At 42.1% G+C, this 21,736-nt stretch overlaps 1 protein-coding gene across 5 annotated transcripts in view; it reads left to right on the forward strand.

The window, feature by feature from the left end:
* The first annotated feature begins 285 nt into the window (after positions 1-285).
* Positions 286-21,736, forward strand: part of DCLRE1C (DNA cross-link repair 1C) — a 35,908-nt gene continuing 14,457 nt past the window's right edge. The window contains exons 1-9 of one of the 5 annotated variants that reach the window (XR_015139614.1): positions 286-449; positions 9,592-9,643; positions 12,184-12,268; positions 14,975-15,034; positions 16,710-16,765; positions 17,966-18,067; positions 18,468-18,540; positions 18,686-18,826; positions 21,518-21,645. Coding sequence is in view for 4 of the 5 variants with exons in the window: in XM_086334241.1 (XP_086190367.1) it covers positions 341-449; positions 9,592-9,643; positions 12,184-12,268; positions 14,975-15,034; positions 16,710-16,765; positions 17,966-18,067; positions 18,468-18,540; positions 18,686-18,826 (678 nt within the window). In the remaining variant the exon portion in view is untranslated. The remainder of the gene's footprint in view (positions 450-9,591; positions 9,644-12,183; positions 12,269-14,974; positions 15,035-16,709; positions 16,766-17,965; positions 18,068-18,467; positions 18,541-18,685; positions 18,827-21,517; positions 21,646-21,736) is intronic. The other 4 variants (XM_086334241.1, XM_086334242.1, XM_086334244.1 and 1 more) reach the window with 4 other exon arrangements.

Consider the following 21,736-nt stretch of genomic DNA (forward strand, 5'->3'; position numbering starts at 1 on the left):
CTGCACAGACCCAGGCAAAGCGACGATGTGTTGTGCCAAGGTATCCAGGAGGAGGCCCACTGCTCGCGTTACAGCCTAGATTCCACCCAGCCTCTCAGCTGTGAACGCAGAGCAGCCCAGGTGGTTGGTTTTAACCCACAGGTGACGGGAGGCCGGAAATGACAGAAAGCTCGTTGGCACCGCCCACCCCGGAAGCAGAGCTGCTCTGATTGGACTTTGCTGGGTCCGGCCGGCCAGTGGTGAGGCGGTGGCAAGTTCCCGGAAGTAGCGGCGCCGGCGGAGGCTGGGGCTTACGCGGCTCACTCGCGAGGCGGTTAGTCCGCCAAGGTTGACCGACGCTATGAGCTGCTTCGAGGGTCAGATGGCAGAGTATCCAACCATCTCCATAGACCGCTTCGACAGGGAGAACCTGAGGGCCCGTGCCTACTTCCTGTCCCACTGCCACAAAGGTGAGTGAGCGCAGCGCGTCGCCTCCTCCCGGGGACCCGGGCTGCGCGGGATCGGGCCCCTCGAAGAGGTCACCCATGTCTGGAGAGAAGGAAGGCGAGGGTCTTGTAGGAGGAAGTGCAAGCTTTGGGAGGCTATGCGAGAAACTAGCTTGGACCTTGCCCAGCCGAGCTCTTCAGTCTATCCGAGGCTTTATCTTCTCATCCCTCATACTGCGGGATAGAACAGCAACTACCAGTTGCCACTGACCCACGCCACTTTGATCTGCCACAACTGTTCGGTTCTTTTGAAAGCTCTCCCAGTGCCCAGTAATCAGAGGTTGACGGGTATTACTTAGTTCTTCCCCCACATCCTCGGGATTATGCCATACAGTTCAGTTTAGTCGCTCAGTCGTGACCGACTCTTTGCGACCCCATGGACTGCAGCACGCCAAGCTTCCCTGTCCATCACCAACTCCTGGAGCTTGTTCAAACTCATGTCCATCGAGTCGGTGATGCCATCCAACCATCTCATCCGCTGTCGTCCTCTTCTCCTCTTGCCTTCAGTCTTTCCCATCATCAGGGTCTTTTCCAATGAGTCAGTTCTAAGCATCAGGTGGCCAAAGTATTGGTGCTTCAACTTCAGCAACAGTCCTTCCAATGAATATTCAGGACTGATTTCCTTTAGAATGGACTGATTGGATCTCCTTGCAGTCCAAGGGACTCTCAAGAGTCTTCTCCAGCACCACAGTTCAGAAGCATCAATTTTTCGATGCTCAGCTTTCTTTATAGTCCAACTCTCACATCCATACATGACTACTGGAAAAACCATAGCTTTGACTGGACAGACCTTTCTCAGCAAAGTAATGTCTCCGCTTTTTAACATGCTGTCTAGGTTTGTCATAGCTTTTCTTCCGAGGAGAAGCGTCTTGTGCCATACTCCTACACACAGATAAGCAAGCATGCAGGCACTGAAAAGTCCTGTCTGTAAGCTAGACGAAGTGCAAGCTCCCCTCCCTTATAGATGTTCTGTCTAGAGGTGGGATGCAGGTTTCTTTTCTAGAGGGCCAGGTCAGGCAACTAGAATACGAATGTTTCACAGCTGGAACCTGTTAGGAATTAAGCCTGGCATCACCCTCTAACCATAGGGTCCCAAGGCTAACTGCTCCAGGCAAGGCTGGAGCATCTCTAAAGCGTTTTAGCCAGTCTCCAGGGCTGAGGTACCTGCTGATTTCACAACCACTTTCCATTTTAACATCTGACATACTGACTGATAGGTCACTAACTTTACCTATGAAAACAGGCTCCATATTCATTGTGCTAATTAGCACAGCTTTGGGCATTGACCAGAGATGAAGCTTAACTGGAGCAATCTGGAAGCTGCCTCTTGAGTGTGGACTTCCAGAGTAGCTTAAGTAGGATCCCCAACCCCTATTTTGAGGAGTGACTCAGATACTTATTTATGTACAAACCACACCGTGTGATATTAAAGTAAACTGCAAATACCAAAACTTGGCCCTCGTCGTGCGGTTGGTGTGCAGACCAGCCGTTGTCTTGTGTGTGGAGTCAGTCACTTTAAGGTAGTGTAAATTGATGAAATTTCTGCTTTGGGGAAATGCCTCTGCTTTCCAGCTCTTAGCTCCTTTTTTTTTTCTCTCTCTTCAATGAGAAAAATCTGGACCTCCTTTCCTGATTCACTGAAGAGCATAGGAGCCTCTATACAGTCTTTCTGTGACTTGATAACATTTCTGTTTTTGCCTTGTTTTTCATTGGGAATTCACTGCTGGGTGAGAATATTTTCACCTTTTCTATTGAGTCTCCACAGGAGGTGTCTGAACTCGCATGTGGTGGCCACAATGAAACAATGGATTCAGGGCTTGGCTTTCGTATTTTGCAGTAGTGAGTTTGGAGAAAGAGTTCATATTCATCTAACGAAATTTGTCTGTCTGCTTGTTTTTGTATTTATATGTGTATTTATATTTTTACTTATTTTTTTAAATTGAGGAATAGTTGTGAAATCATCATCATTAGTTTGTACATTAACGAAGACTCTCCTGTCCAGCACTTTATAATAACTTTTCCTATTCTCTGATCCCACGTGGGTCTGTTTTCCCAATAAGGATGTAGACTCATCAAGGGCAAGAACTCTCCTTCTGCTTTCTGAGGTTTGCCACATTGCCCACTGGTGGTTTATAACCATTTTGGGAAACATTTCTTTGGATGTGTTATGGAGTGACTTGTACACTGCACGCCCCCAAACCCAAATTCAGATACTGAGTCCCTAACTCCCAGTGTGACTGCATTTGGAGAAGGGACTTTTAGGAGGTGATTAAGGTTAACTCCAATGTTCTGGAAAATTCCATGGACAGAGGAGCCTGGTGGGCTACACTGAATGGGGTCGCAAAGAGTTGGACACAAATGAGTAAATAACACCTGAAGGTTAAATGAGATTGTAAGGGTGAGGTTCTAATTTGATAGGATTGGTGGCCTTAGAAGAAAAGGAGGAGAGCTCACTCCCTCCATATGCACAGTGAGGAAAGGTGTGAACACATAGCAAGAACATGGCTGTTTGTAAGGCAGGAGGAGAGGCATCCCCAGAAATCAGTCTCGTCACCTTAATCTTGAACTTTAGCTGCCAGAAGTGTTAGAAATGCATTTCTGTTTAAGCCACACAGACTCTGATATTTTGTTATTGCAGCCTGAACTGAGTGACACAGGATGTCTGACAAGATCTGTGGCCTCTTGTTAACACCTGCATGTACACTGTTAGCATCACATCTTGATGAAAGTTAAGGTGGGCCATGGACCTGCTTGACGCTTGCTTATGGCCCATCTGGAATCCAGTGCTGTGCTCAGGGCAGACTTGACTAAGCACCAGTGAGGCCTGGAGGACAAGAGGGGACCCATAGCCTTAAGACAGTGGCCCAGAGTGGGGGAGGACCCCTTCTGGAGACAACTTAAGATGATTTATTCTGGTCAAGGAAAACAAAAAAGGCCCTGGAAGAGAGACTCTGCGTGCAGTCCTTGTTGTTGTTGAGTCGCTCAGTCGTGTCCAACTCTTGTGACCCCATGGACTCCAGGGTCAGAGTCCCACCAGGCTCCTCTGTCCATAGGATTTCCCAGGCAAGAACACTGGAGTGGGTTTCCATTTCCTCCTCCAGGGAATCTTCCTGACTCAGGGGTCAAACCTGGGTCTCCTGCACTGCATGCAGATTTTTTACCACTGAGCCACTAGCATGACAAAGTAAACGCATTCAGGTTCCCTTGACTGCCCATGAGGAAGGAGCCTGGGGTGGTGGGCTGGACTGTCTTGATGGAACAGGGTGCTGCCCACTGAATTGGTTTGGGAACATGGAGCAGAGTCCTGAGTCAGCCTTCTATTTGTCATGACTCAAACAGTTTAGAAATGACATAACAGAGAGTCCTGCTCTGGGAAGTGCTCATTGTCCTGAAAAGCCTGGACCAGCAGTGACGTGAGGAGATGCACCCTCTGAGGCGGCAGGTGGACTGTCCTGTAGAGGCATGTGTTTGGTCAGTGTTGGCCACGTGAGGTGTGGTGATGGCCTTATTTTCATTAGTTAAGGATCATTACATACAAATTTGAGGGTGTGTGTGTTGGTAGTTCAGTTGCTGTGTTGTGTCTGACTCCTTGAGACCCCATGGACTGCATTATGCCAGGCTTCCCTGTCCATCACCAACTCCCAGAGCTTGCTCAAACTCATGTCCATCGAGTCACTATGCCATTCAACCATCTCATCCTCTGTCGTCCGCTTCTCCTCCTGCCCCCAATCCCTCCCAGCATCAGAGTCTTTTCCAATGAGTCAGCTCTTCGCATGAGGTGGCCAAAGTACTGGAGTTTCAGCTTTAGCATCATTCATTCCAAAGAAATCCCAGGGCTGATCTCCTTCAGAATGGACTGGTTGGATCTCCTTGCAGTCCAAGGGACTCTCAAGAGTCTTCTCCAACACCACAGTTCAAAAGCATCAATTCTCTGGCGCTCAGCCTTCTTCACAGTCCAACTCTCACATCCATACATGACCACAGGAAAAATCATAGCCTTGACTGCTGCTGCTGCTAAGTCACTTCAGTCGTGTCCAACTCTGTGTGACCCCATAGACGTCAGCTCACCAGGCTCCCCTGTCCCTGGGATTCTCCAGGCAAGAACACTGGAGTGGGTTGCCATTTCCTTCTCCAATGCGTGAAAGTGAAAAAGTGAAAGTGAAGTCGCTCAGTCGTGTCCGACTCTTAGTGACCCCATGGACTGCAGCCTACCAGGCTCCTCCATCCATGGGATTTTCCAGGCAAGAGTAACGGAGTGGGGTGCCATTGCCTTGACTAGACGGACCTTTGTTGGCAAAGTAGTGTCTCTGCTTTTTAATATGCTGTCTAGGTTGGTCATACTTTCTTCCAAGGAGCAAGTGTCTTTTAATTTCATGGCTGCAGTCACCATCTGTAGTGATTTTGGAGCCCAGGAAAATAAAGTCTGTCACTGTTTCCAGTTTTCGCATCTATTTGCCATGAAATGATGGGACTGGGTGCCATGATCTTAGTTTTTTGAATGTTGAGTTTTAAGCCAACTTTTTCACTCTCTTCTTTCACTTTCATCAAGAGACTCTTTAGTTCTTTGCTTTCTGCCATAAGGATGGTATCATCTGCATATCTGAGGTTATTGATATTTCTCCCAGCAATCTTGATTCCAGCTTGTGCTTCATCCAGCCTGGCATTTTGCATGATGTACTCTGCATATAAGTTAAATAAGCAGGGTGACAATATACAGCATTGATGTACTCCTTTCCCAATTTGGAACCAGTCTGTTGTTCCATGTCCAGTTCTAACTGTTGCTTCTTGACCTGCGTACAGATTTCTCAGGAAGCAGGTAAGATGGTCTCATATTCCCATCTCTTCAAGAATTTTCCAGTTTGTTGTGATCCACACAACAAAGGCTTTGACATAGTCAATAAAGCAGAAGTAGATGTTTTTCTGGAACTCTCTTGCTTTTTTGATGATCCAGTGGATGTTGGCAATTTGATCTCTGGTTCCTCTGCCTTTTCTAAAACCAGCTTGAACATCTGGAAGTTCACAGTTCATGTACTGTTGAAGCCTGGCTTGGAGAAGTTTGAGCAATACTTTGCTAGCGTGTGAGACGAGTGCAATTGTGGGGTAGTTTGAACATCCTTTCGCGTTGTCTTTCTTTGGAATTGGGATGAAAACTGACCTTTTCCAGTGTTGGTAGTGATAGGGTAATTAGATATTTTTCTTGTGGGTTATTGCCACGCTATTTAACATTGTCTCCCCAACAGCCAAGCTTGACTGACTTTGCTTTCATCAGGGGTGGTAATGGGCAGTGTTTACATAAATGCAAATGAAAGTCAGTTTTGGTAAATGATTTGAGGAGGGATGACTTTCAAAATAACCAACTTAGTTATAGTTTTAAGTAAAATTAATTTCCAGCAGCATTTATGTATTAACCTTAAAAGAGCTGAAAAAAAGTTATAGAGAGAGAATACTTTTGTTTTAATTAGCTTTAAACTTACTAAACTTATTATCAGCTTTTAGAATACTTATAATGAAGGTTGTTAATTTGTGGTTAGACAGCAATTTTATGGCTGAATAATATCCTTCGTGCATGTAAACCACAGTTTTCTTTATCCATTCATCCACTGATGGACACTTAGGTTGTTTCCAGTCTTGGCTGTTGTAAATAACAGTGCAGTGAACCTGAGGTGCAGGTACGTTTCTTCAGATAAATACACAGATTTGGAATTGCCAGATCATATGATAGTCCTATATTTTAATTTTTTGAGGAAATTCCATATTGTTTTCTATAAAATGGGCTGCACTAATTTACATTCCCACCAACAGTGCACAAGGGCTCCCATTTCTCTACATCGTTTTCAACATTTGTTATTTTTCTTTTTGATAATAACCATTCTAATGGGTATGAGGTAATATCTTATACTGGGTTTGATTTACATTTCACTGGTGATTAGTGCGGAGAAGGCAATGGCACCCCACTCCAGTACTCTTGCCTGGAAAATCCCATGGACAGAGGAGCCTGGTGGGCTGCAGTCCATGGGGTCACTGAGGGTCGGACACGACTAAGCAACTTCACTTTCACTTTTCACTTTCATGCATTGGAGAAGGAAATGGCAACGCACTCCAGTGTTCTTGCCTGGAGAATCCCAGGGATGGGGGAGCCTGGTGGGCTGCCGTCTATGGGGTCGCACAGAGTCGGACACGACTGAAGCGACTTAGCAGCAGCAGCAGGTGATTAGTGATGTGGAACATCTTTTGATGTGCCTGTTGGCCATCTGTATGTCTTGGGGAAAATGTATATTTAGATCTGCCCATTAAAAAAAATCACTTTGTATTGATCATTTGTTTATTTTTGCTTTTGGTGTCAGATTTAGAAAAATCATCATCAAGACCCATATCAAGTAGCTTACTGCCTGTGTTTTCATCTAGAAATTTTATGGTTTCAGATCTTACATTCAAGTCTTTAATCTGTTTTGAGTTAATTCTTATGTATAGTATAAGATAGTGGTTAGGTTTCATTCTGAGTATAGCAACAAAGACCCAGCACAGCCAAAAATAAAAAAGTAAAGATTATATGTATATATATATATATATATAAACAACTATGGATTTGGGAGTAATTAGTCTTAAATTTTGAGGCGGGCATGGTAACCCACTCCAGTATCCTTGCCTGGAGAATTCCATGGACAGGGACAGGCCACAGTCCATGGGGTCACAGAGAGTTGGACGCAACTGAGTGCCTAACATTTTCACTTTTTATCATAAATTGACACAATATATGTGGGTTTATTTCTGGGCTTATTATTCTGTTTTGTTGATCTATCTATGTGTTTTTATGCCAGTACCATACTGTTTTAATTACTATAGCTTTGAAATACATTTTGTAATCAGAAAACATCTCCAGTTTTGTTCTTTTTCAAGACTACTTTGGCTATTTGGAGTCTTTTGTGGTTCTGTACAAATTTTATGATTATTTGAACTTTTTCTATGGATAATGTCAATGGAATTTTGATATTGGTTACATTGAGCCTGTTGATTGCTTTGTGTGGTATGGACAATTTAACAATATTGATTCTTTCAGTCTATGAACACAAAATAGCTTTCTATTTGTGTCATCTTCAATTTATTTTATTAATGTTTTATAGTTTTAAATATACAAACCTTCATTTCCTTGGTTAAGTTTATTCTTAGGTATTTTATTCTTTTTGATGTAGTTTTGAATGTTTGCTGAGAGATTGTTACAATGGCTTTATTATATTAAGGTATGTTCCATCTGTACCTGGTTTATTGAGATTTTTTTGTCATAAATGTATATTGAGTTTTGTCCAGTGCTTTTGTGCATCTGTTGAGATGATTATATGATTTTTATCCTTCATTTTGTTAATGAGATTATCACATTGATTGATTTGTGGATGTTGAACCAAGTTTGCATCCTTGGAATAAATCCCACTTAACCATGGTGTATGATCCTTTTAATATATTATTGAATTCTGTTTGCTAATATTTTGTTGAGGATTTTTTAGTCTATGTACATCAGGGATATTGGGCTGTATTTTCTTTTTTTGTGTGTGATGTCCTTGTCTGGTTTTGGTATCAGGGTAGTACTAGCTTCATAAAATGAGTTCTTTGAATGTTTGTAGAATTCAGCAGCAAAGTCATCAGGTCTGGGACTTTTGTTTGTTGGATTTTTTAAAATTACTGATATTAGAAAGGATATTTGATATCCTTACTAGTAATCAGTCTGCTCAGACTTTCTGTTTCATCATGATTGAGTCCTTCTAGGTTGTATGTTTCTAAGACTTTATCAATTTCTTCTAGGCCGTCCGCTATGTTGGTGTATAATTGTTCATAGTAGTCTCTTACTCTTTCTTTTCTGTGGCAACAGTTGTAATAACTCTTCTTTTATTTCTGATTTTATTCATTTGAGCCCTATGTCTCTCTCTCTTTTTTGTTGGTGAGTCTAGCAAAGACTCGCCAGTTATGTTTATCTTTTTAAAGAACCAGCTGTTACTGATTTTTCTCTGTTGCCTTTTTAGTCTCTATTTCTTTGTTTTTGTTCTAATTTTTGTTATTTCCTTCCTTCTAATAGTTTTGGGCTTTGTTATTTTTCTAGTTCATTAAATTGTAAAATTAGGTTGATTTTTCTTATTTTTTGAGGTGGAGATTTATCATTTGCACTTCCCCCTTAGAACTGTTTTTGTGCATCCCACATATTTTGGTATGTTTTATTTCCATTTTCATTTGTTTCAAGGTATTTTGGAATTTCTCTTTTGATTTCTTCTTTGGCCCATTGGTTGTTCAGTAGTGTGTTGTTTAATCTCCATATATTTGTGAATTTTCCAGGTTTCTTGTAATTAATTTTCTTTCTAGTTTTATACCATTGTAGTTGGAAAAGATGCTTGATATGATTTCAATCTTCTTAAATATATTGAGACTCATTTTGTGGCCTAATATGTGCATGTCTTGGACAGTGTTCCCTATGCATTTGAGAAGAATGTGTGTTCTATTGCTTTTGCATGGAACGTTCTGTATATATCTGTGAAGTTCATCTACTCTAATGTTTGTTTAAGTCCAGTGTCTCTTTAATGATTTTCAACCCAGCAGTCACAGTTGGCTGAGAAGTTAATGAAACTCTTCTTATTCTGGCCTAAGCCTGTATGGTTTCCTCAAGGATTCCATGGAAGCAAACTTGAATTTCCAGATGGACTAACTTAGTGACTGGAATTGAAGGGGTTAGAGAGAGCATGGTCCGAAGATGGTTGGATTGAAATAAAAGAGAGTAGAGGAAAATGATGGAAGCAGTTCCAAATGAGACTCTGGTCATGCATTCTTCTGTGGCTACTCCAAGTGATTTAGACTCTGCCCTAAGATACAGAGGCTCATTCTCCTTTTAAATGGCTTCTGTTGGCTCAGAGATGGTCAACTTTGGTGGTTCTTGTCCTGTTTTCGGTGGATTCTTCACTTGCAGAAGCAAGAGCTCATACAAATCAATGCTCCTATAAAAGTGAAACTCTCATTTATTTTCTCTTAAAAGGAAATCTATAAACAACAGACAACTCAGTTTCCCTGGGTCAAGGAATCCTCTGAAAAAATAATGTATTTATGATATCTGATTCTTTTATGTTTTCAGATCATATGAAAGGATTAAGAGCCCCTAGCTTGAAAAGAAGGTTGGAATGCAGGTAATTTTTTCTTGCTATTTATTTGTGTGGGCTTTTTTAAGTAAAACTTTTAATTGAGCTGTAACCTCTATGTAGGAAAGTACTTACATCATAAGGAAACAGTCTGATGGACTTTCACAAGTATACACATGTGCAGCTTCTGCCCAGCCTGAGAAACAACAGCACTCACCTGGTACAGAACTCTGTCCCTCCCCAACTTGGTCTTTCCCACTCACAGATAACCTGTCTTCTGACTTCTGCCATCATTGTTTAGCTTTTGGTTGTAAAATCAATTCTATCTTATGGATGAGGAAACTGAGGAACCAGAGGGGTTAGATGAGTTGCCCAAGGTCACACAGCTAGTAATGCGGGGGACCAGGACTCCCGCCAGGTCTGTTGGATTTTAGAGCCGGTATATTAGTCATCTATTGCTGCGTAGCAAACTACCCACAAGCTCAGTGGCTTAAAGTAACCCTAATCATGTATTCTGTCTCTATTCTGTTTCTGAGGGTCAGGAGCTCTGACAGGGCATAGTGGGGATGGCTGGTTTCTGCCTGACTGGGTATTATATGGGGCTGGCGTTACGTCTGGAGGCTTATTCATTCAATGTCTGACACCTGAGTTAGGCAGACTCAAACAGTTGGGGCCCTTTGGGTATCTCCACCTCTAAAAATATCTCTTCAGCATAGTGGTTTCAGGATAGCTGGAGTTTTTAAAGGAAAAAAAAAGTGTACATCCCAAATGAGAGCTGTGTTAGTTGCTCAATTGTGTCGGACTCAATTTTGCGACCCCGTGGACATAGCCTACCACATTCCTCTGTCCTTGGGATTCTCCAGTCAAGAATACTTCAGTGGGTTGCCAATTCCTTCTCCAAGGTATCAATCCACCCAGGGATTGAACCTAGGTTTCCTGCATTGCAGGCGAATTCTTGACCATCTGGCCACCAGAGACCTATAACAGAGAGCTAGCGGCAGCCATATTGTCCAGAGATCTAGACTCGGAAGCCCTACAGTATTACTTCCATTACATTCTGTTGGTTCAGATTCAAGGGGAGGTCAACACAGATCCCTCCTGTCAGTGGAAGTTCCATGACCATTTTGTTAAGAAGGCTGTGTGTGGTTGGGGGGATATATGGTTAACATGGCCATCTTTGGAAAGTATGATCTACCATAGACTGCATTCCTAACCTCTAAACTGGAGTGTCCCAACTCTCTGCGACCCCATGGACTAATACAGTCCATGGAATTCTCCAGAGCCAGAATACTGGAGAGGGTAGCCTTTCCCTTCTCCAGCGGATCTTCCCAACCCAGGAATTGAACCAGGGTCTCCTGCATTGAAGGCTGATTCCTTATGGCAGAAAGTGAAGAAGAACTAAAGAGCCTCTTTATGAAAGTGCAAGAAGAGAGTAAAAAAGTTGGCTTACAACTCAACGTTCAGAAAACTAAGATCATGGCATCTGGTCCCATCACTTCATGGCAAATAGATGGGGAAACAATGGAAACAGTGACAGACTTTATTTTTTTGGACTCCAAAATCACTGCAGATAGTGACTGCAGCCATGAAATTAAAAGACACTTGCTCCTTGGAAGAGAAGTTATGACCAACCTAGCATATTAAACCTCAGCATATTAAAAAGCAGAGATAGTACTTTGCCAACAAAGGTCCGTCTAGTCAAAGCTATGGTTTTTCCAGTAGTCATGTATGGATGTGAGAGTTGGACCATAAAGAAAGCTGAGTGCCGAAGAATTGATGCTTTTGAACTGTGGTGTTGGAGAAGACTCTTGAGAGTCCTTTGGACTGCAAGGTGATCCAACCAGTCCGTCCTAGGGGAAATCAGTCCTGAATATTCATTGGAAGGGGTGATATTGAAGCTGAAACTCCAATACTTTGGCCACCTGATGCGAAGAAAGACCCTGATGCTGGGAAAGAATGAAGGCGGGAGGAGAAGGAGACGACAGAGAATGAGATGGTTGGATGGCATCACTGACTCAATGGACATGAGTTTGAGTAAATTCCAGGAGTTGGTGATGGACAGGGAAGCCTGGCGTACTGCAGTCCATGGGGTCGCAAAGAGTCGGACACAACTGAGCAACTGAACTGAACTGAAATTGGAGTGTTGAAGTTTTACAGTTTGTCATGAAATTGATTTCTACCAACTAAAAACATAAATGGAATAGATTTATATGAAGTACAAGGCAGATGTCTTCTGTCCCCTTGCCCCTTCTGCAGAGGTAGTTTACTCACGTATCTCTCCAGACACAGCTAATCCTGTAAAATTCATTTATTTAAGATGAGAATGGTGAGGACCAGCCTTTGAGGAGGTCAGAGGGCCCCGTCCGATCTGTCCTCTGCTTCTTGTCTGTCCCTTTACACCATCATGCGACTGAAGTGGTCATTGGACTGTTGGCCTGCTGGGAGCTATTCTAATACGTTTGTGTCAGCGCAGTTTCTGATTTATTCGAGACAACTGACACACATTGAAACATATTTCCTAGTCACCCAGATGGCGGCTCATTTTGAATTGCGCTCAAATGACTTTTTTCTTTTGTCTTTTTCCCCAGCTTGAAGGTTTGCTTATACTGTTCACCTGTTACTAAAGAGTTGTTGTTAACAAGCCCGAAGTACAGGTTTTGGGAGAAACGAATTGTAAGTTTTATTTTTTGAATGATACTAATTCTTTTTTTCAAGTGGAAAATATTTTTTGAGGTGTATTGAACAAAATATTGTCGTTATTCAAAGCCCACTTCCTCACAATGTATTTATCCACAGTAACCACCATGTCAATATTCAGCCTTTGCAATTCATTAGTTTAGAAGAAGTTGACATTTTATTGTTGTTGATTTTTCTTTCTTGTCCCCCAACATGATGACCTAGATGCTTAGTTTTGTCTAATCTCACAAGGTGTCTTTCTGAGTTGCATTTTAATGCTTTAAAGTGTAAACTGTTTATTGACAGAACTAATAAACCTTTTATTTAGATCATGGAATAGATTAGGAAAAATAAGAAAAATAAACATAACATTATTTATAATAAAGAACCAAAATAAAAGTAGAATGGATAATTTTGAATCTGGCCATATAAAATGGATATCTCCAATAGAAAGTTATAGTAAAGGTGAGAAAAACAAAGCATGGCATGAAAATGTGAAGATGGCAGGCAAGGTTATGTCATAACAGTAATTGCTCTAAATATAAATGGATTTATTTCAACTTTTGATCAGAAGACAAATTCTTGATTTAGGTTAAAAAAAATAGTTCCCCAAGTTTTGATCTACAAGACACATAGATAACACTAAAGGAAAAGTTCAGGTTGAAGTGGGAGGAAAAAAAAAAGGGAAAAGATATACTGAAAATTAGAAACTAAAAATGCCAGAGTAGCAACTATTACATCACGCAGAGAGTTGAAGGCAAAAAATATCATTAATTTCAAAGACTGTGTTTTTACTATTCAAAGGGACAACCTCTTAAAAGTATCAAGAAGATGCCACTTGGTGGTTGGGGAACTAAGATCCTGCAAGCTGCAAAGTGCAGCCAAAAAAAAGGAGAAAAGATATCAACATATATGCAACTAACAAAATAGCATCAGACCAGATATAGTAGTCCCTGATCACTCAGTGATTGATCGGAGAAACAACCGCAATGAGTAGATAGAATTAGGGGTTGTTATATGGATTAAACCATCAATACTTGGGGGAGCTAGCAGAGAGTTCCGGAGAAGGCAATGGCACCCCACTCCAGTACACTTGCCTGGAAAACCCCATGGACGGAGGAGCCTGGTAGGCTGCAGTCCATGGGGTTGTGAAGAGTCAGACACGACTGAGTGACTTGACTTTCACTTTTCACTTTCATGCATTGGAGAAGGAAATGGCAACCCACTCCAGTGTTCTTGCCTGGAGAATCTCAGGGACGGGGGAGCCTGGTGGGCTGCCGTCTATGGGGTCGCACAGAGTCGGACACGACTGAAGCGACTTAGCAGCAGCAGCAGAGAGTTCTGAACAAGAGTCTGTTTGATGTCTGACTGCTGACAACTTTCAGTTCCCATGTCCACCTTTCCCTTCTGCCCTACCTGTGGGCAAACTGGTTTTTAAAAAAGTCTACACCTTCCTTGGCACCTACATGGCATTCTAAGATGCAATCCCAGGCCCACCCTGTAACCACAGTAAAAATCAGGACCACTCACTCCCATTTTCTCAGGCCACACAAGCCACTTTGTCCCTGCCTGGGTTCTACCCTACCTACCATAGAAAATAAACTACCACAGAAAATAAAAAGGAAGATGAATAAAAGTAAAAGCTGGTCTGTAGAGAAATAAACTTCTGCCAAGACTGAAAAAACAAAGATGCATATAAAAATAACAAATGATATAAAGGAAAATAACTTAATAAACAGCAGTGCCTTGTTTTGAAAATTAATACAGTATATTTGATAATTTAGCTAGAGTGGATAAATACCTGGAAAAGTAGGAAAATCCCAAATTGAGGCAGGAAAAGATAAAGAAGTAGCCATCAAAGACATTAAAGCAGTTTTCAAAGATCTCTTCTTCAAAAAAAGCCTCAGGCCCAGATGGTTTTATCTTGCCTTTTGCCAAATATTCAAAGAACAAATAATCCCTACTGTAGGAGAGAATAAAAAGATAAGCTGCTCAACCTCACTGTCAAATGGATAATGATAATACATGGGGAAGAAAGGCCATTTCTATATGAGCACATTTGAACATCCTAATACTGAATCTAACAGTATTAAAAAAATAGTACATCATGAATACTGTGTGTTTAATCCAAAAGTGAAAGTTATTTTCACACCTGAACCTCACTGAAGGTATTATGATATCAGTGGACTAAAAAGATGAGAAATTATCTTCATTCATCAACGACTTACTGAATGCCTCTCTGTGCTGGTTGCCATTCTATGAAATGTGCGGATAGCTTCTTGAATCTGTGAATTAGGCCAACACATCACAGACTGATGGCAGACTGTGTTCTGCAGCAGAAAATCTAAATACAAAGAACATGTGACTACATGTTGTACAAAGACTCAAGTTCAATGGGAATGGGAGGGTTGGGGAGGTGAAGGGGGGAAATTGAATTCATAGTAGAAATGCTGTGTCAGAGGATGTACAGGTTTGTAAGGCATCCAATATATACATATTGCCATATCAACCTCAAGAAAGGTGTAATTTTAACTTTATCATGTTTTCAAGCTGTAAAACTGTTTTTATAGTGAAATCAGAAATTGTTCCACTGAGAGTCTGTAATATCTCTTAGTTCCCTTTCTGTGTTTAGATGGCAAAGGCATATAAAGTCATGAAAGACTGTGTACAATATGATATATACCTGATGTCTTATTTTAATAGGTATCAATTGAAATTGAAACTCCTACCCAGATATCTTTAGTCGATGAAGCATCAGGCGAGGTAACTAAATATTAAATATTGTATTTCTAAAAATTGTTATTTAGCATTAAATGATTATCTTTCTCCTTGATTTTGAATGCTCATTTAGCCAGAAATAAAATTTATAGTAAATGAATAAGTTTGTAAGGAAAAAAAAAAGTTTGTGATGTATTTATTTTCTACGTCTAAGGGACTGAACATTGCTTCTATCCAATTCTAAGGACAGAACTGCTTCTATTAGCGTCACATGCTAGTTATAGGAGTGCCATAGTAATGGTATGATTACTATGTAGTATGACTGCCACATGTATTGTTTATTATAATGTTAGGTATATAAAACAGTGTTTAATGTTTTTGCAGCAAATTTATGTATATTGTGATTTTTTTTCTGAATCATTTTCTTATTCAAGAAAAAGACATTGGTCAAGTGGATCTAGTTTATTTTTTTGTCCTTAAATTCAAACGCAGGTACTTTTGTGTTGTGCATTCAATTTTTTTTTTAATAGTAACTAGGATTGAAGACCCACCATTTATGTATGTATTTATTTTTATCTCAAATTATACATCGGGCAGGGAGGTATTTTCCTGTCTTACAGCAAATCCAGTTAGCATTTGTTACGTAGCCCAATTAGAACCTGCTTTGTTGACGCGTTGAAATCTGAAGAGTGTCCTTGGTGGTGTGGCTGTCATGGGACAGGGACGGACTTTTCACATGTCCTCCCTGGAGGAGATCAGACATTGAAGTACTTTTACAGTAACTGTTCCGAGGGAGAGGGAAGGGATGGCCTAGAACCTTCCTGAATGCCATCCTGAGCTCCGTTAGCTGGCACTTTGGGGAGATGCTCTCAGTCCCTGGTGGCCTGTGTTAGTGAGTGGCCTTCTCAGAATTGGGCAGCAGGCAGCAGGTGGCCCCCAGTGGTCAGAGTCCTGCCGCCCGACTCTGGTCCTTTCTGTTTCTTCTCACACACTGAGGCTTGTGTGTTTGTCTCCAGCTCCAACCAGTGGGAGAGCCTGTTTTAAAGGGGCCTGGGGAACAAACATAACTGGAGGAGTTGCCATGATGGAGCATAGCTGATTAACAATGTTGTGATGGTTTTAGGTGAACAGCGAAGGGACTCAGCCATACATACACATGTATCCATTCTCCCCCAAACTCCCCTCCCATCCAGGCTGCCACATAACATTGAGCAGAGTTCCCTGTGCTATACAGCAGGACCTTGTTGGTTATCCATTTTAAATACAGCATAGTGTTGATGTCCATCCAAACTTCCTAACTATCCCTTCCCTTCTCCCCATTCTTCCCCACTGGTAACCATAAGTTCATTCTTTAAGTCTCTGAGTCTGCTTCTGTTTTGTAAATAGGTTCATTTTTATCATTTCTTTTTAGATCCTGCATGTAAGGGATGTGATATTTCTTCTCCGCCTGACTTCCCTCACTCAGTATGACAATCTCTAGGCCCGTCACTTCATTTCTTTCTTCCCAAGAGTGGAAATGCTGTGTTGCATTGGAACTCTACTTTTAACCATTTGTTTTGTGAATAAGGATTCCACTTGTTTCCAGGATTTGGAGAGTGGGGAAAGGAGCAAGATATAGCAAGTTCTTGAGAAGTACTTGTGTACGTTCTACTCAGGAGGGCTTTGTTTAGCTGGGTCCTAATGATAACTTCTATTATTATTTTTTTTTCTTTCTTTTTAGAAGGAAGAGATTGTTGTGACTCTTTTACCTGCTGGTCATTGCCCAGGATCAGTTATGTAAGGGGGTTCATCTGTTTTGCCCATTTATTTTGTGTTGATATGTATTACATTTGTAGAAATAAACTTGTAGGGTCTAGAAAATAACGTGTACCAGGAGATTTGCTTCTTGTGATGGCAATTCTTTTAACCTTTATTTCCAGGGTTAAACTAGGGGGGACCGGGGCACAGGTTATGTTCAAAATGTGGCTTTCTTACAATGGAAGACTTCAGTAGCAATCTTTCCACGGGCTTTGCATTTTCTCATCATATGGATCTTTTTCTCCATGAGCAGGAGAAAAAGATTTCTCCTGTATACAGTCAAAGGTGCTGATGCATTTTAGGGGACATCTCTTGCAAACGCAGCGATATCTCCACCATGTTATGTTTTCCCTCTTTGGGAAGACGTGGCAGCTGAGGGTTCAGTGTGGTTTAACACTTTGGGAATTACATCAGCACCGTATCACAGCAGCTGTGTTTGGCAGGCAACATGGGCTATGGATTTAGTATATATTTGTATTTAGTATATATTTAGTGGGCTTCCCTGGTAGCTTAACTGGTAAAGAATTCACCTGCAGGGCTTCCCTGGTGGCTCAGTGGTAAAGAATCTGCCTGCCGATGCAGGGGACACAGGTTCAATCCCCGGTCTCGGAAGATCCCACATGCTGCCGGACAACTAAGCCCATGAGCCACGACTACTGAGCCTGTGCTCTGCAACAAGAGAAGTCACCTCAATGAGAAGCCTGCGAACTGAAACTAGAGAAAGCCCATGCAGCAAGGAAGATCCAGCACAGACAAAAACAAATAAATAAAAAAATTATAAAAGAAAAAAAAAGAATTCATCTATAATGCAGGAGACCCTGGTTTGATTCCTGGGTCGGGAAGATCCCCTGGATAAGGGATAGGCTACCCATTCCAGTATACTTGGGCTTCCCTGGTGGCTCAGATGGTAAAGAATCTGCCTGTGATGTGAGAGACCTGGGTTCAGTCCCTGGGTTGGGAAGATCCCCTGGAGGAGGGCATGGTAACCCACTCTAGTATTCTTGCCTGGAGAATCCCCATGGACGAGGAGCCTGGAGAGCTATAGTCTATGGGGTCGCAAAGAGTCGGAGATGACTGAGTGACTAAGCACAGCACATATATTTAGTATATGGATTTAGAATAAATTTACTAGAATTTTGTATGAGACTTAGAAGCCACTGGGATCTATTTTCTTTCCAGGTTTTTATTTCAGGGCAACAATGGAACTGTCTTGTACACAGGAGACTTCAGATTGGCTAAAGGAGAAGCTGCCAGAATGGAGCTTCTGCACTCTGGGGGCAGGTACTGGGCTTTGTGGAGTTCTGGAACCTAATGACTGCATTGTTTTAAAGGTTTTATTGTTCATTTCTCCCCACTAAATACCAGGCTTTGTTTCTCTTAGAAATCTAATTGGATTATAATAATATTTGTAATAGAAAGGCACCTTTTTCCTCTTGAAATGAAGGGATGGTAACATTCCATGTGTTGATCAAGGTGGTAATTACATGAATTGGTCTAAATTCACTGAACTATATATGCAAGAGCTGTATTATTTCATCATATGGAAATCATTTCCCAACAAAGTTGATATAAGAAAAAAATCCAAATGACAGAACAAACTGTAAAACAACTGACAGTGTAGGCTTCGTATTTTATTTCCCGTGAAATGAATCACACCCCCTTGTTTGAATTTTGTTTTCAGAGTGAAAGACATCCAGAGTGTGTACTTAGACACAACTTTCTGCAACCCAAAATACTATCAAATTCCTAGTCGGGTATGTCTCCTTGGAGCACAGCTGTATTTCTTAAGAGGGTGGTTTGGGGAGTAACAGATGAGATGTTAATTGTTCCTGTTGCCGTGGGTATCTGGGAAGCCTGGGCGTGGAGCAGTATTAACTGCCTTTGAACCTTCCTGCCCAGGAGGAGTGCCTGCGTGGAATCATGGAGCTGGTCCGAAGCTGGATCTCACGGAGCCCCTACCACGTGGTGTGGCTGAACTGCAAGGCTGCCTATGGTTACGAGTATCTCTTTACCAACCTCAGCGAGGAGTTTGGACTCCAGGTACCTGACGACTCTTTCTTTTCTGTTGCTCTGAGCTTCCATCCTCCCATCTCCTCCTCTCCTCCCCTTTCTCATGCCCGCTCCCAGCATCCCCTAGACTGAAAACCATAAAAGATGAACGCAGTCTTTAATGACTTAATTTATTTTTGGTTGTGCTGGGTCTTGGTTGCTGTGTGGGGTTCTCTCTAGTTGTGGCAGGCTGGGGCTACTCTTCACTGCGGTGCATGGGCCTCTCCTTGCAGAGGTTCTTCTTGTTGTGGGTTTCTCTTGTTGTGGCGCGCAGGCTCCAGGGCACGCAGCCTTCAGTAGTTGTGGCACCTGGGCTCAGTAGTTGTGCTGCACAGGCCCAATACTTGTGGCGAACAGGCTTAATTGCTCCGTGGCATGTGGAATCTTCTTGGATCAGGGATCAAACATGTGTCTCCTGCACTGGCAGGTGGATTCTTCACCACTGAGCCAGCAGGGAAGCCCTGAACACAGCCTTTGTCATCTTTATTTGCTTCCTCTTGGGAGAGTTGACAGTGGGAACAGCCCTTTGGTGAGAAGTCCCCTAAAGGACGTATTTTTTTCAAAATTGCAGGTCATGAAATTTAGTGTTTGTGACCAGCAATGAGAATACATTTGAACTAGGAAATATCTGAGGGGGTTGCTTACAGTTAAGAGTAATCACTGTCTTGTGAAAATTTACGTCAGGAATCAGACACATGCCTATCTAGACCTTCCTTGAGTTAACCACAGGGCTTTGTCCTGCTAAGTCCATTGCTTACCATTAAGTCAAAAATTCCTTTAATAGCCAAGACCCACTGAACATCATAGCTTAGCCTCATCTACCTGAAATGTGCTCCGAACACAGATTAGCCTACAGTTGGACAAAACTGTCTAACACAAAGCCTATTTTAAATGAAGTGTTGGGAGTCTCGTGTAACTTATTGTATGCTGTAAGTGAAAACCAGAATGGTTGTGTGTTCTGGACATACAACCATTCTGGTTTTCACTTACAGCATACAATAAGTGTGTGAGCTGTTCACCCTCACAATTGCGTGCCTGACCAGGGGCTGCGGCTCTGCCTCTGCCCAGTATCCTGAGAAAGGAGTGTGCCACAAATCGCCAGCTTGGGAAAAGATCACAGTTCAAAAAGTATTTCTTACTGGAGATCATGGTCAAAAGTGTATGGAGAATACTGTCCTGGGGCACTAAGCCCCTTCCCCTTGAGGGAAACACACGTCAGGTCAGGCTGGGAGTCAGTATTCACCTGTCCCTTCCATGGGAGCTGAGTGCTGGGCTTTTGGGAACCCCGGCAACAAGGTGAGCAGAGTGCTTCTGGCAGTGCCCACGGCCCCTGAGAGAAGATGGATTTTTGGTGGTGGCTCTGAACAAAACAAATGCTGGAACGAGTTGGATGTTTAAATTCTGCTTCATTTGGCATCTTTTATTGATCCTCTGGTTAACAGACTTCTGCCGTGAACTTAACTTATATACAACACAATTTAGTAAAACTAAAAAGGTTCAGTGCTTTTACATTTGAAATTTAAACAATTTCTGCAGCTCTCCATAAGCCTTACTTCCTAAGTCCTTCTTTCCTTAATTTCTTCCTTCCTTAAGTTTTCCTGTCCAATATTTTTGGCATAAAGCTCCCAATTCTCCATTTTGGGACAGATTTGCTTTCATTCTGAGATTGTGGTTCCTATGTGTTTTTGGTGTTAAAATGGCCTTTTAAATAAAAATCACAGTAATTATATGTTGTGTGTGTGTGCAAACTTGCATATTTTACAGTCTGCTTTTTTTCCCCCTCATGTCCTTTCCTGGCAAAATATAAAGCTAGCCACCACCTGTCAATCCTGAATTTATTTTGTGAATTTCAGTGGTGTGTGAAATCTACAAGACTGGAAGCTCCAGCTCTGAGGCCTGGCAGGGAGAAACCCTGGGCCTAGGAGGTGCCCAGGGATGGTGGAGAGGAGGCAGGTCCTAGGAAAGTGACCCTGGAGTGAGCCCTCTTGCCAGTCTCTTAATCCCTCTGTAGGGAACAGAAACAACTTTAGAGACAAGGGAGTATAGGGACTTCCCTGGCAGTCCAGTGGTTAAGACTCTGCACTCCCGGTGCAGGGAGCACAGGTTCGATCCCTGGTTGAGGAACTAAGATCCTACATGCCTGGTGGGAAAAGAGCACACAGAAAAGGGGAGAAGAGTGAGGTTTTTTGACAGAGGGATCTGAGAGATGAGATCTGAGGGTTGATTTATAGCAACCTTTTCAAGCACCTTCATTTTCGTGCGGATGAAAATTTCCCTGTCTCTCTCTCTACATCTCAGAATTTACCTCTTTTTATCTCCTTAGGCCAGAAAAATCCATTTGTTGTTTCTTCTTGTTAGTCATTAGGAAAACAGGCAGCGAGAGGAATAAGGCTAAGTCACAGTCAGGCTTGGATTCTTTCTACACTTGTCTGGGTATTTAATTTCCACACTGATTTAACATTAGTCTAATCTGTTTTGTTATTCAGACTTCAAAATTAGAATGCTTTGGGAGGGTGCCATTTCATTATCCTTGTATCAGTTTAGGTACTTGTTGTTTACTCTAAAATACCCAGAAGATTTAAGTAAAACTGACATGTTGGTTTTAACCATTTAAAATGTATTAGCTTTAAAATTCTGAAGGTGGCTGAGCTTTGTTCTGTTTTGCTTTGTTGCATCTGCCAGAGTCCTCCTTTCACCCAATAAAGAAGAGTGTGGAAAGGGAGGATCTGGGTCTCTGCTTCCTCTTCCTGCTGGCCTCCCCTCCTGCCAGCTGCCGGTATACAGCATGTTGTGTGTGTTTTCGTGAGCAAGTGAGTCCTTTTCTAAACATTTTATTTATTTATTTATTCATTGGTCATGCCTCACTGCTTGCAGACTCTTAATTCCCTGATCAGGAATCGA

This window comes from Bos grunniens, chromosome 13 (assembly GCF_055505025.1).
Source record: "Bos grunniens cultivar Pamir isolate PY7600 chromosome 13, Bosgru_T2T1.0, whole genome shotgun sequence".
Taxonomy (NCBI): Eukaryota; Metazoa; Chordata; class Mammalia; order Artiodactyla; family Bovidae; genus Bos; species Bos grunniens.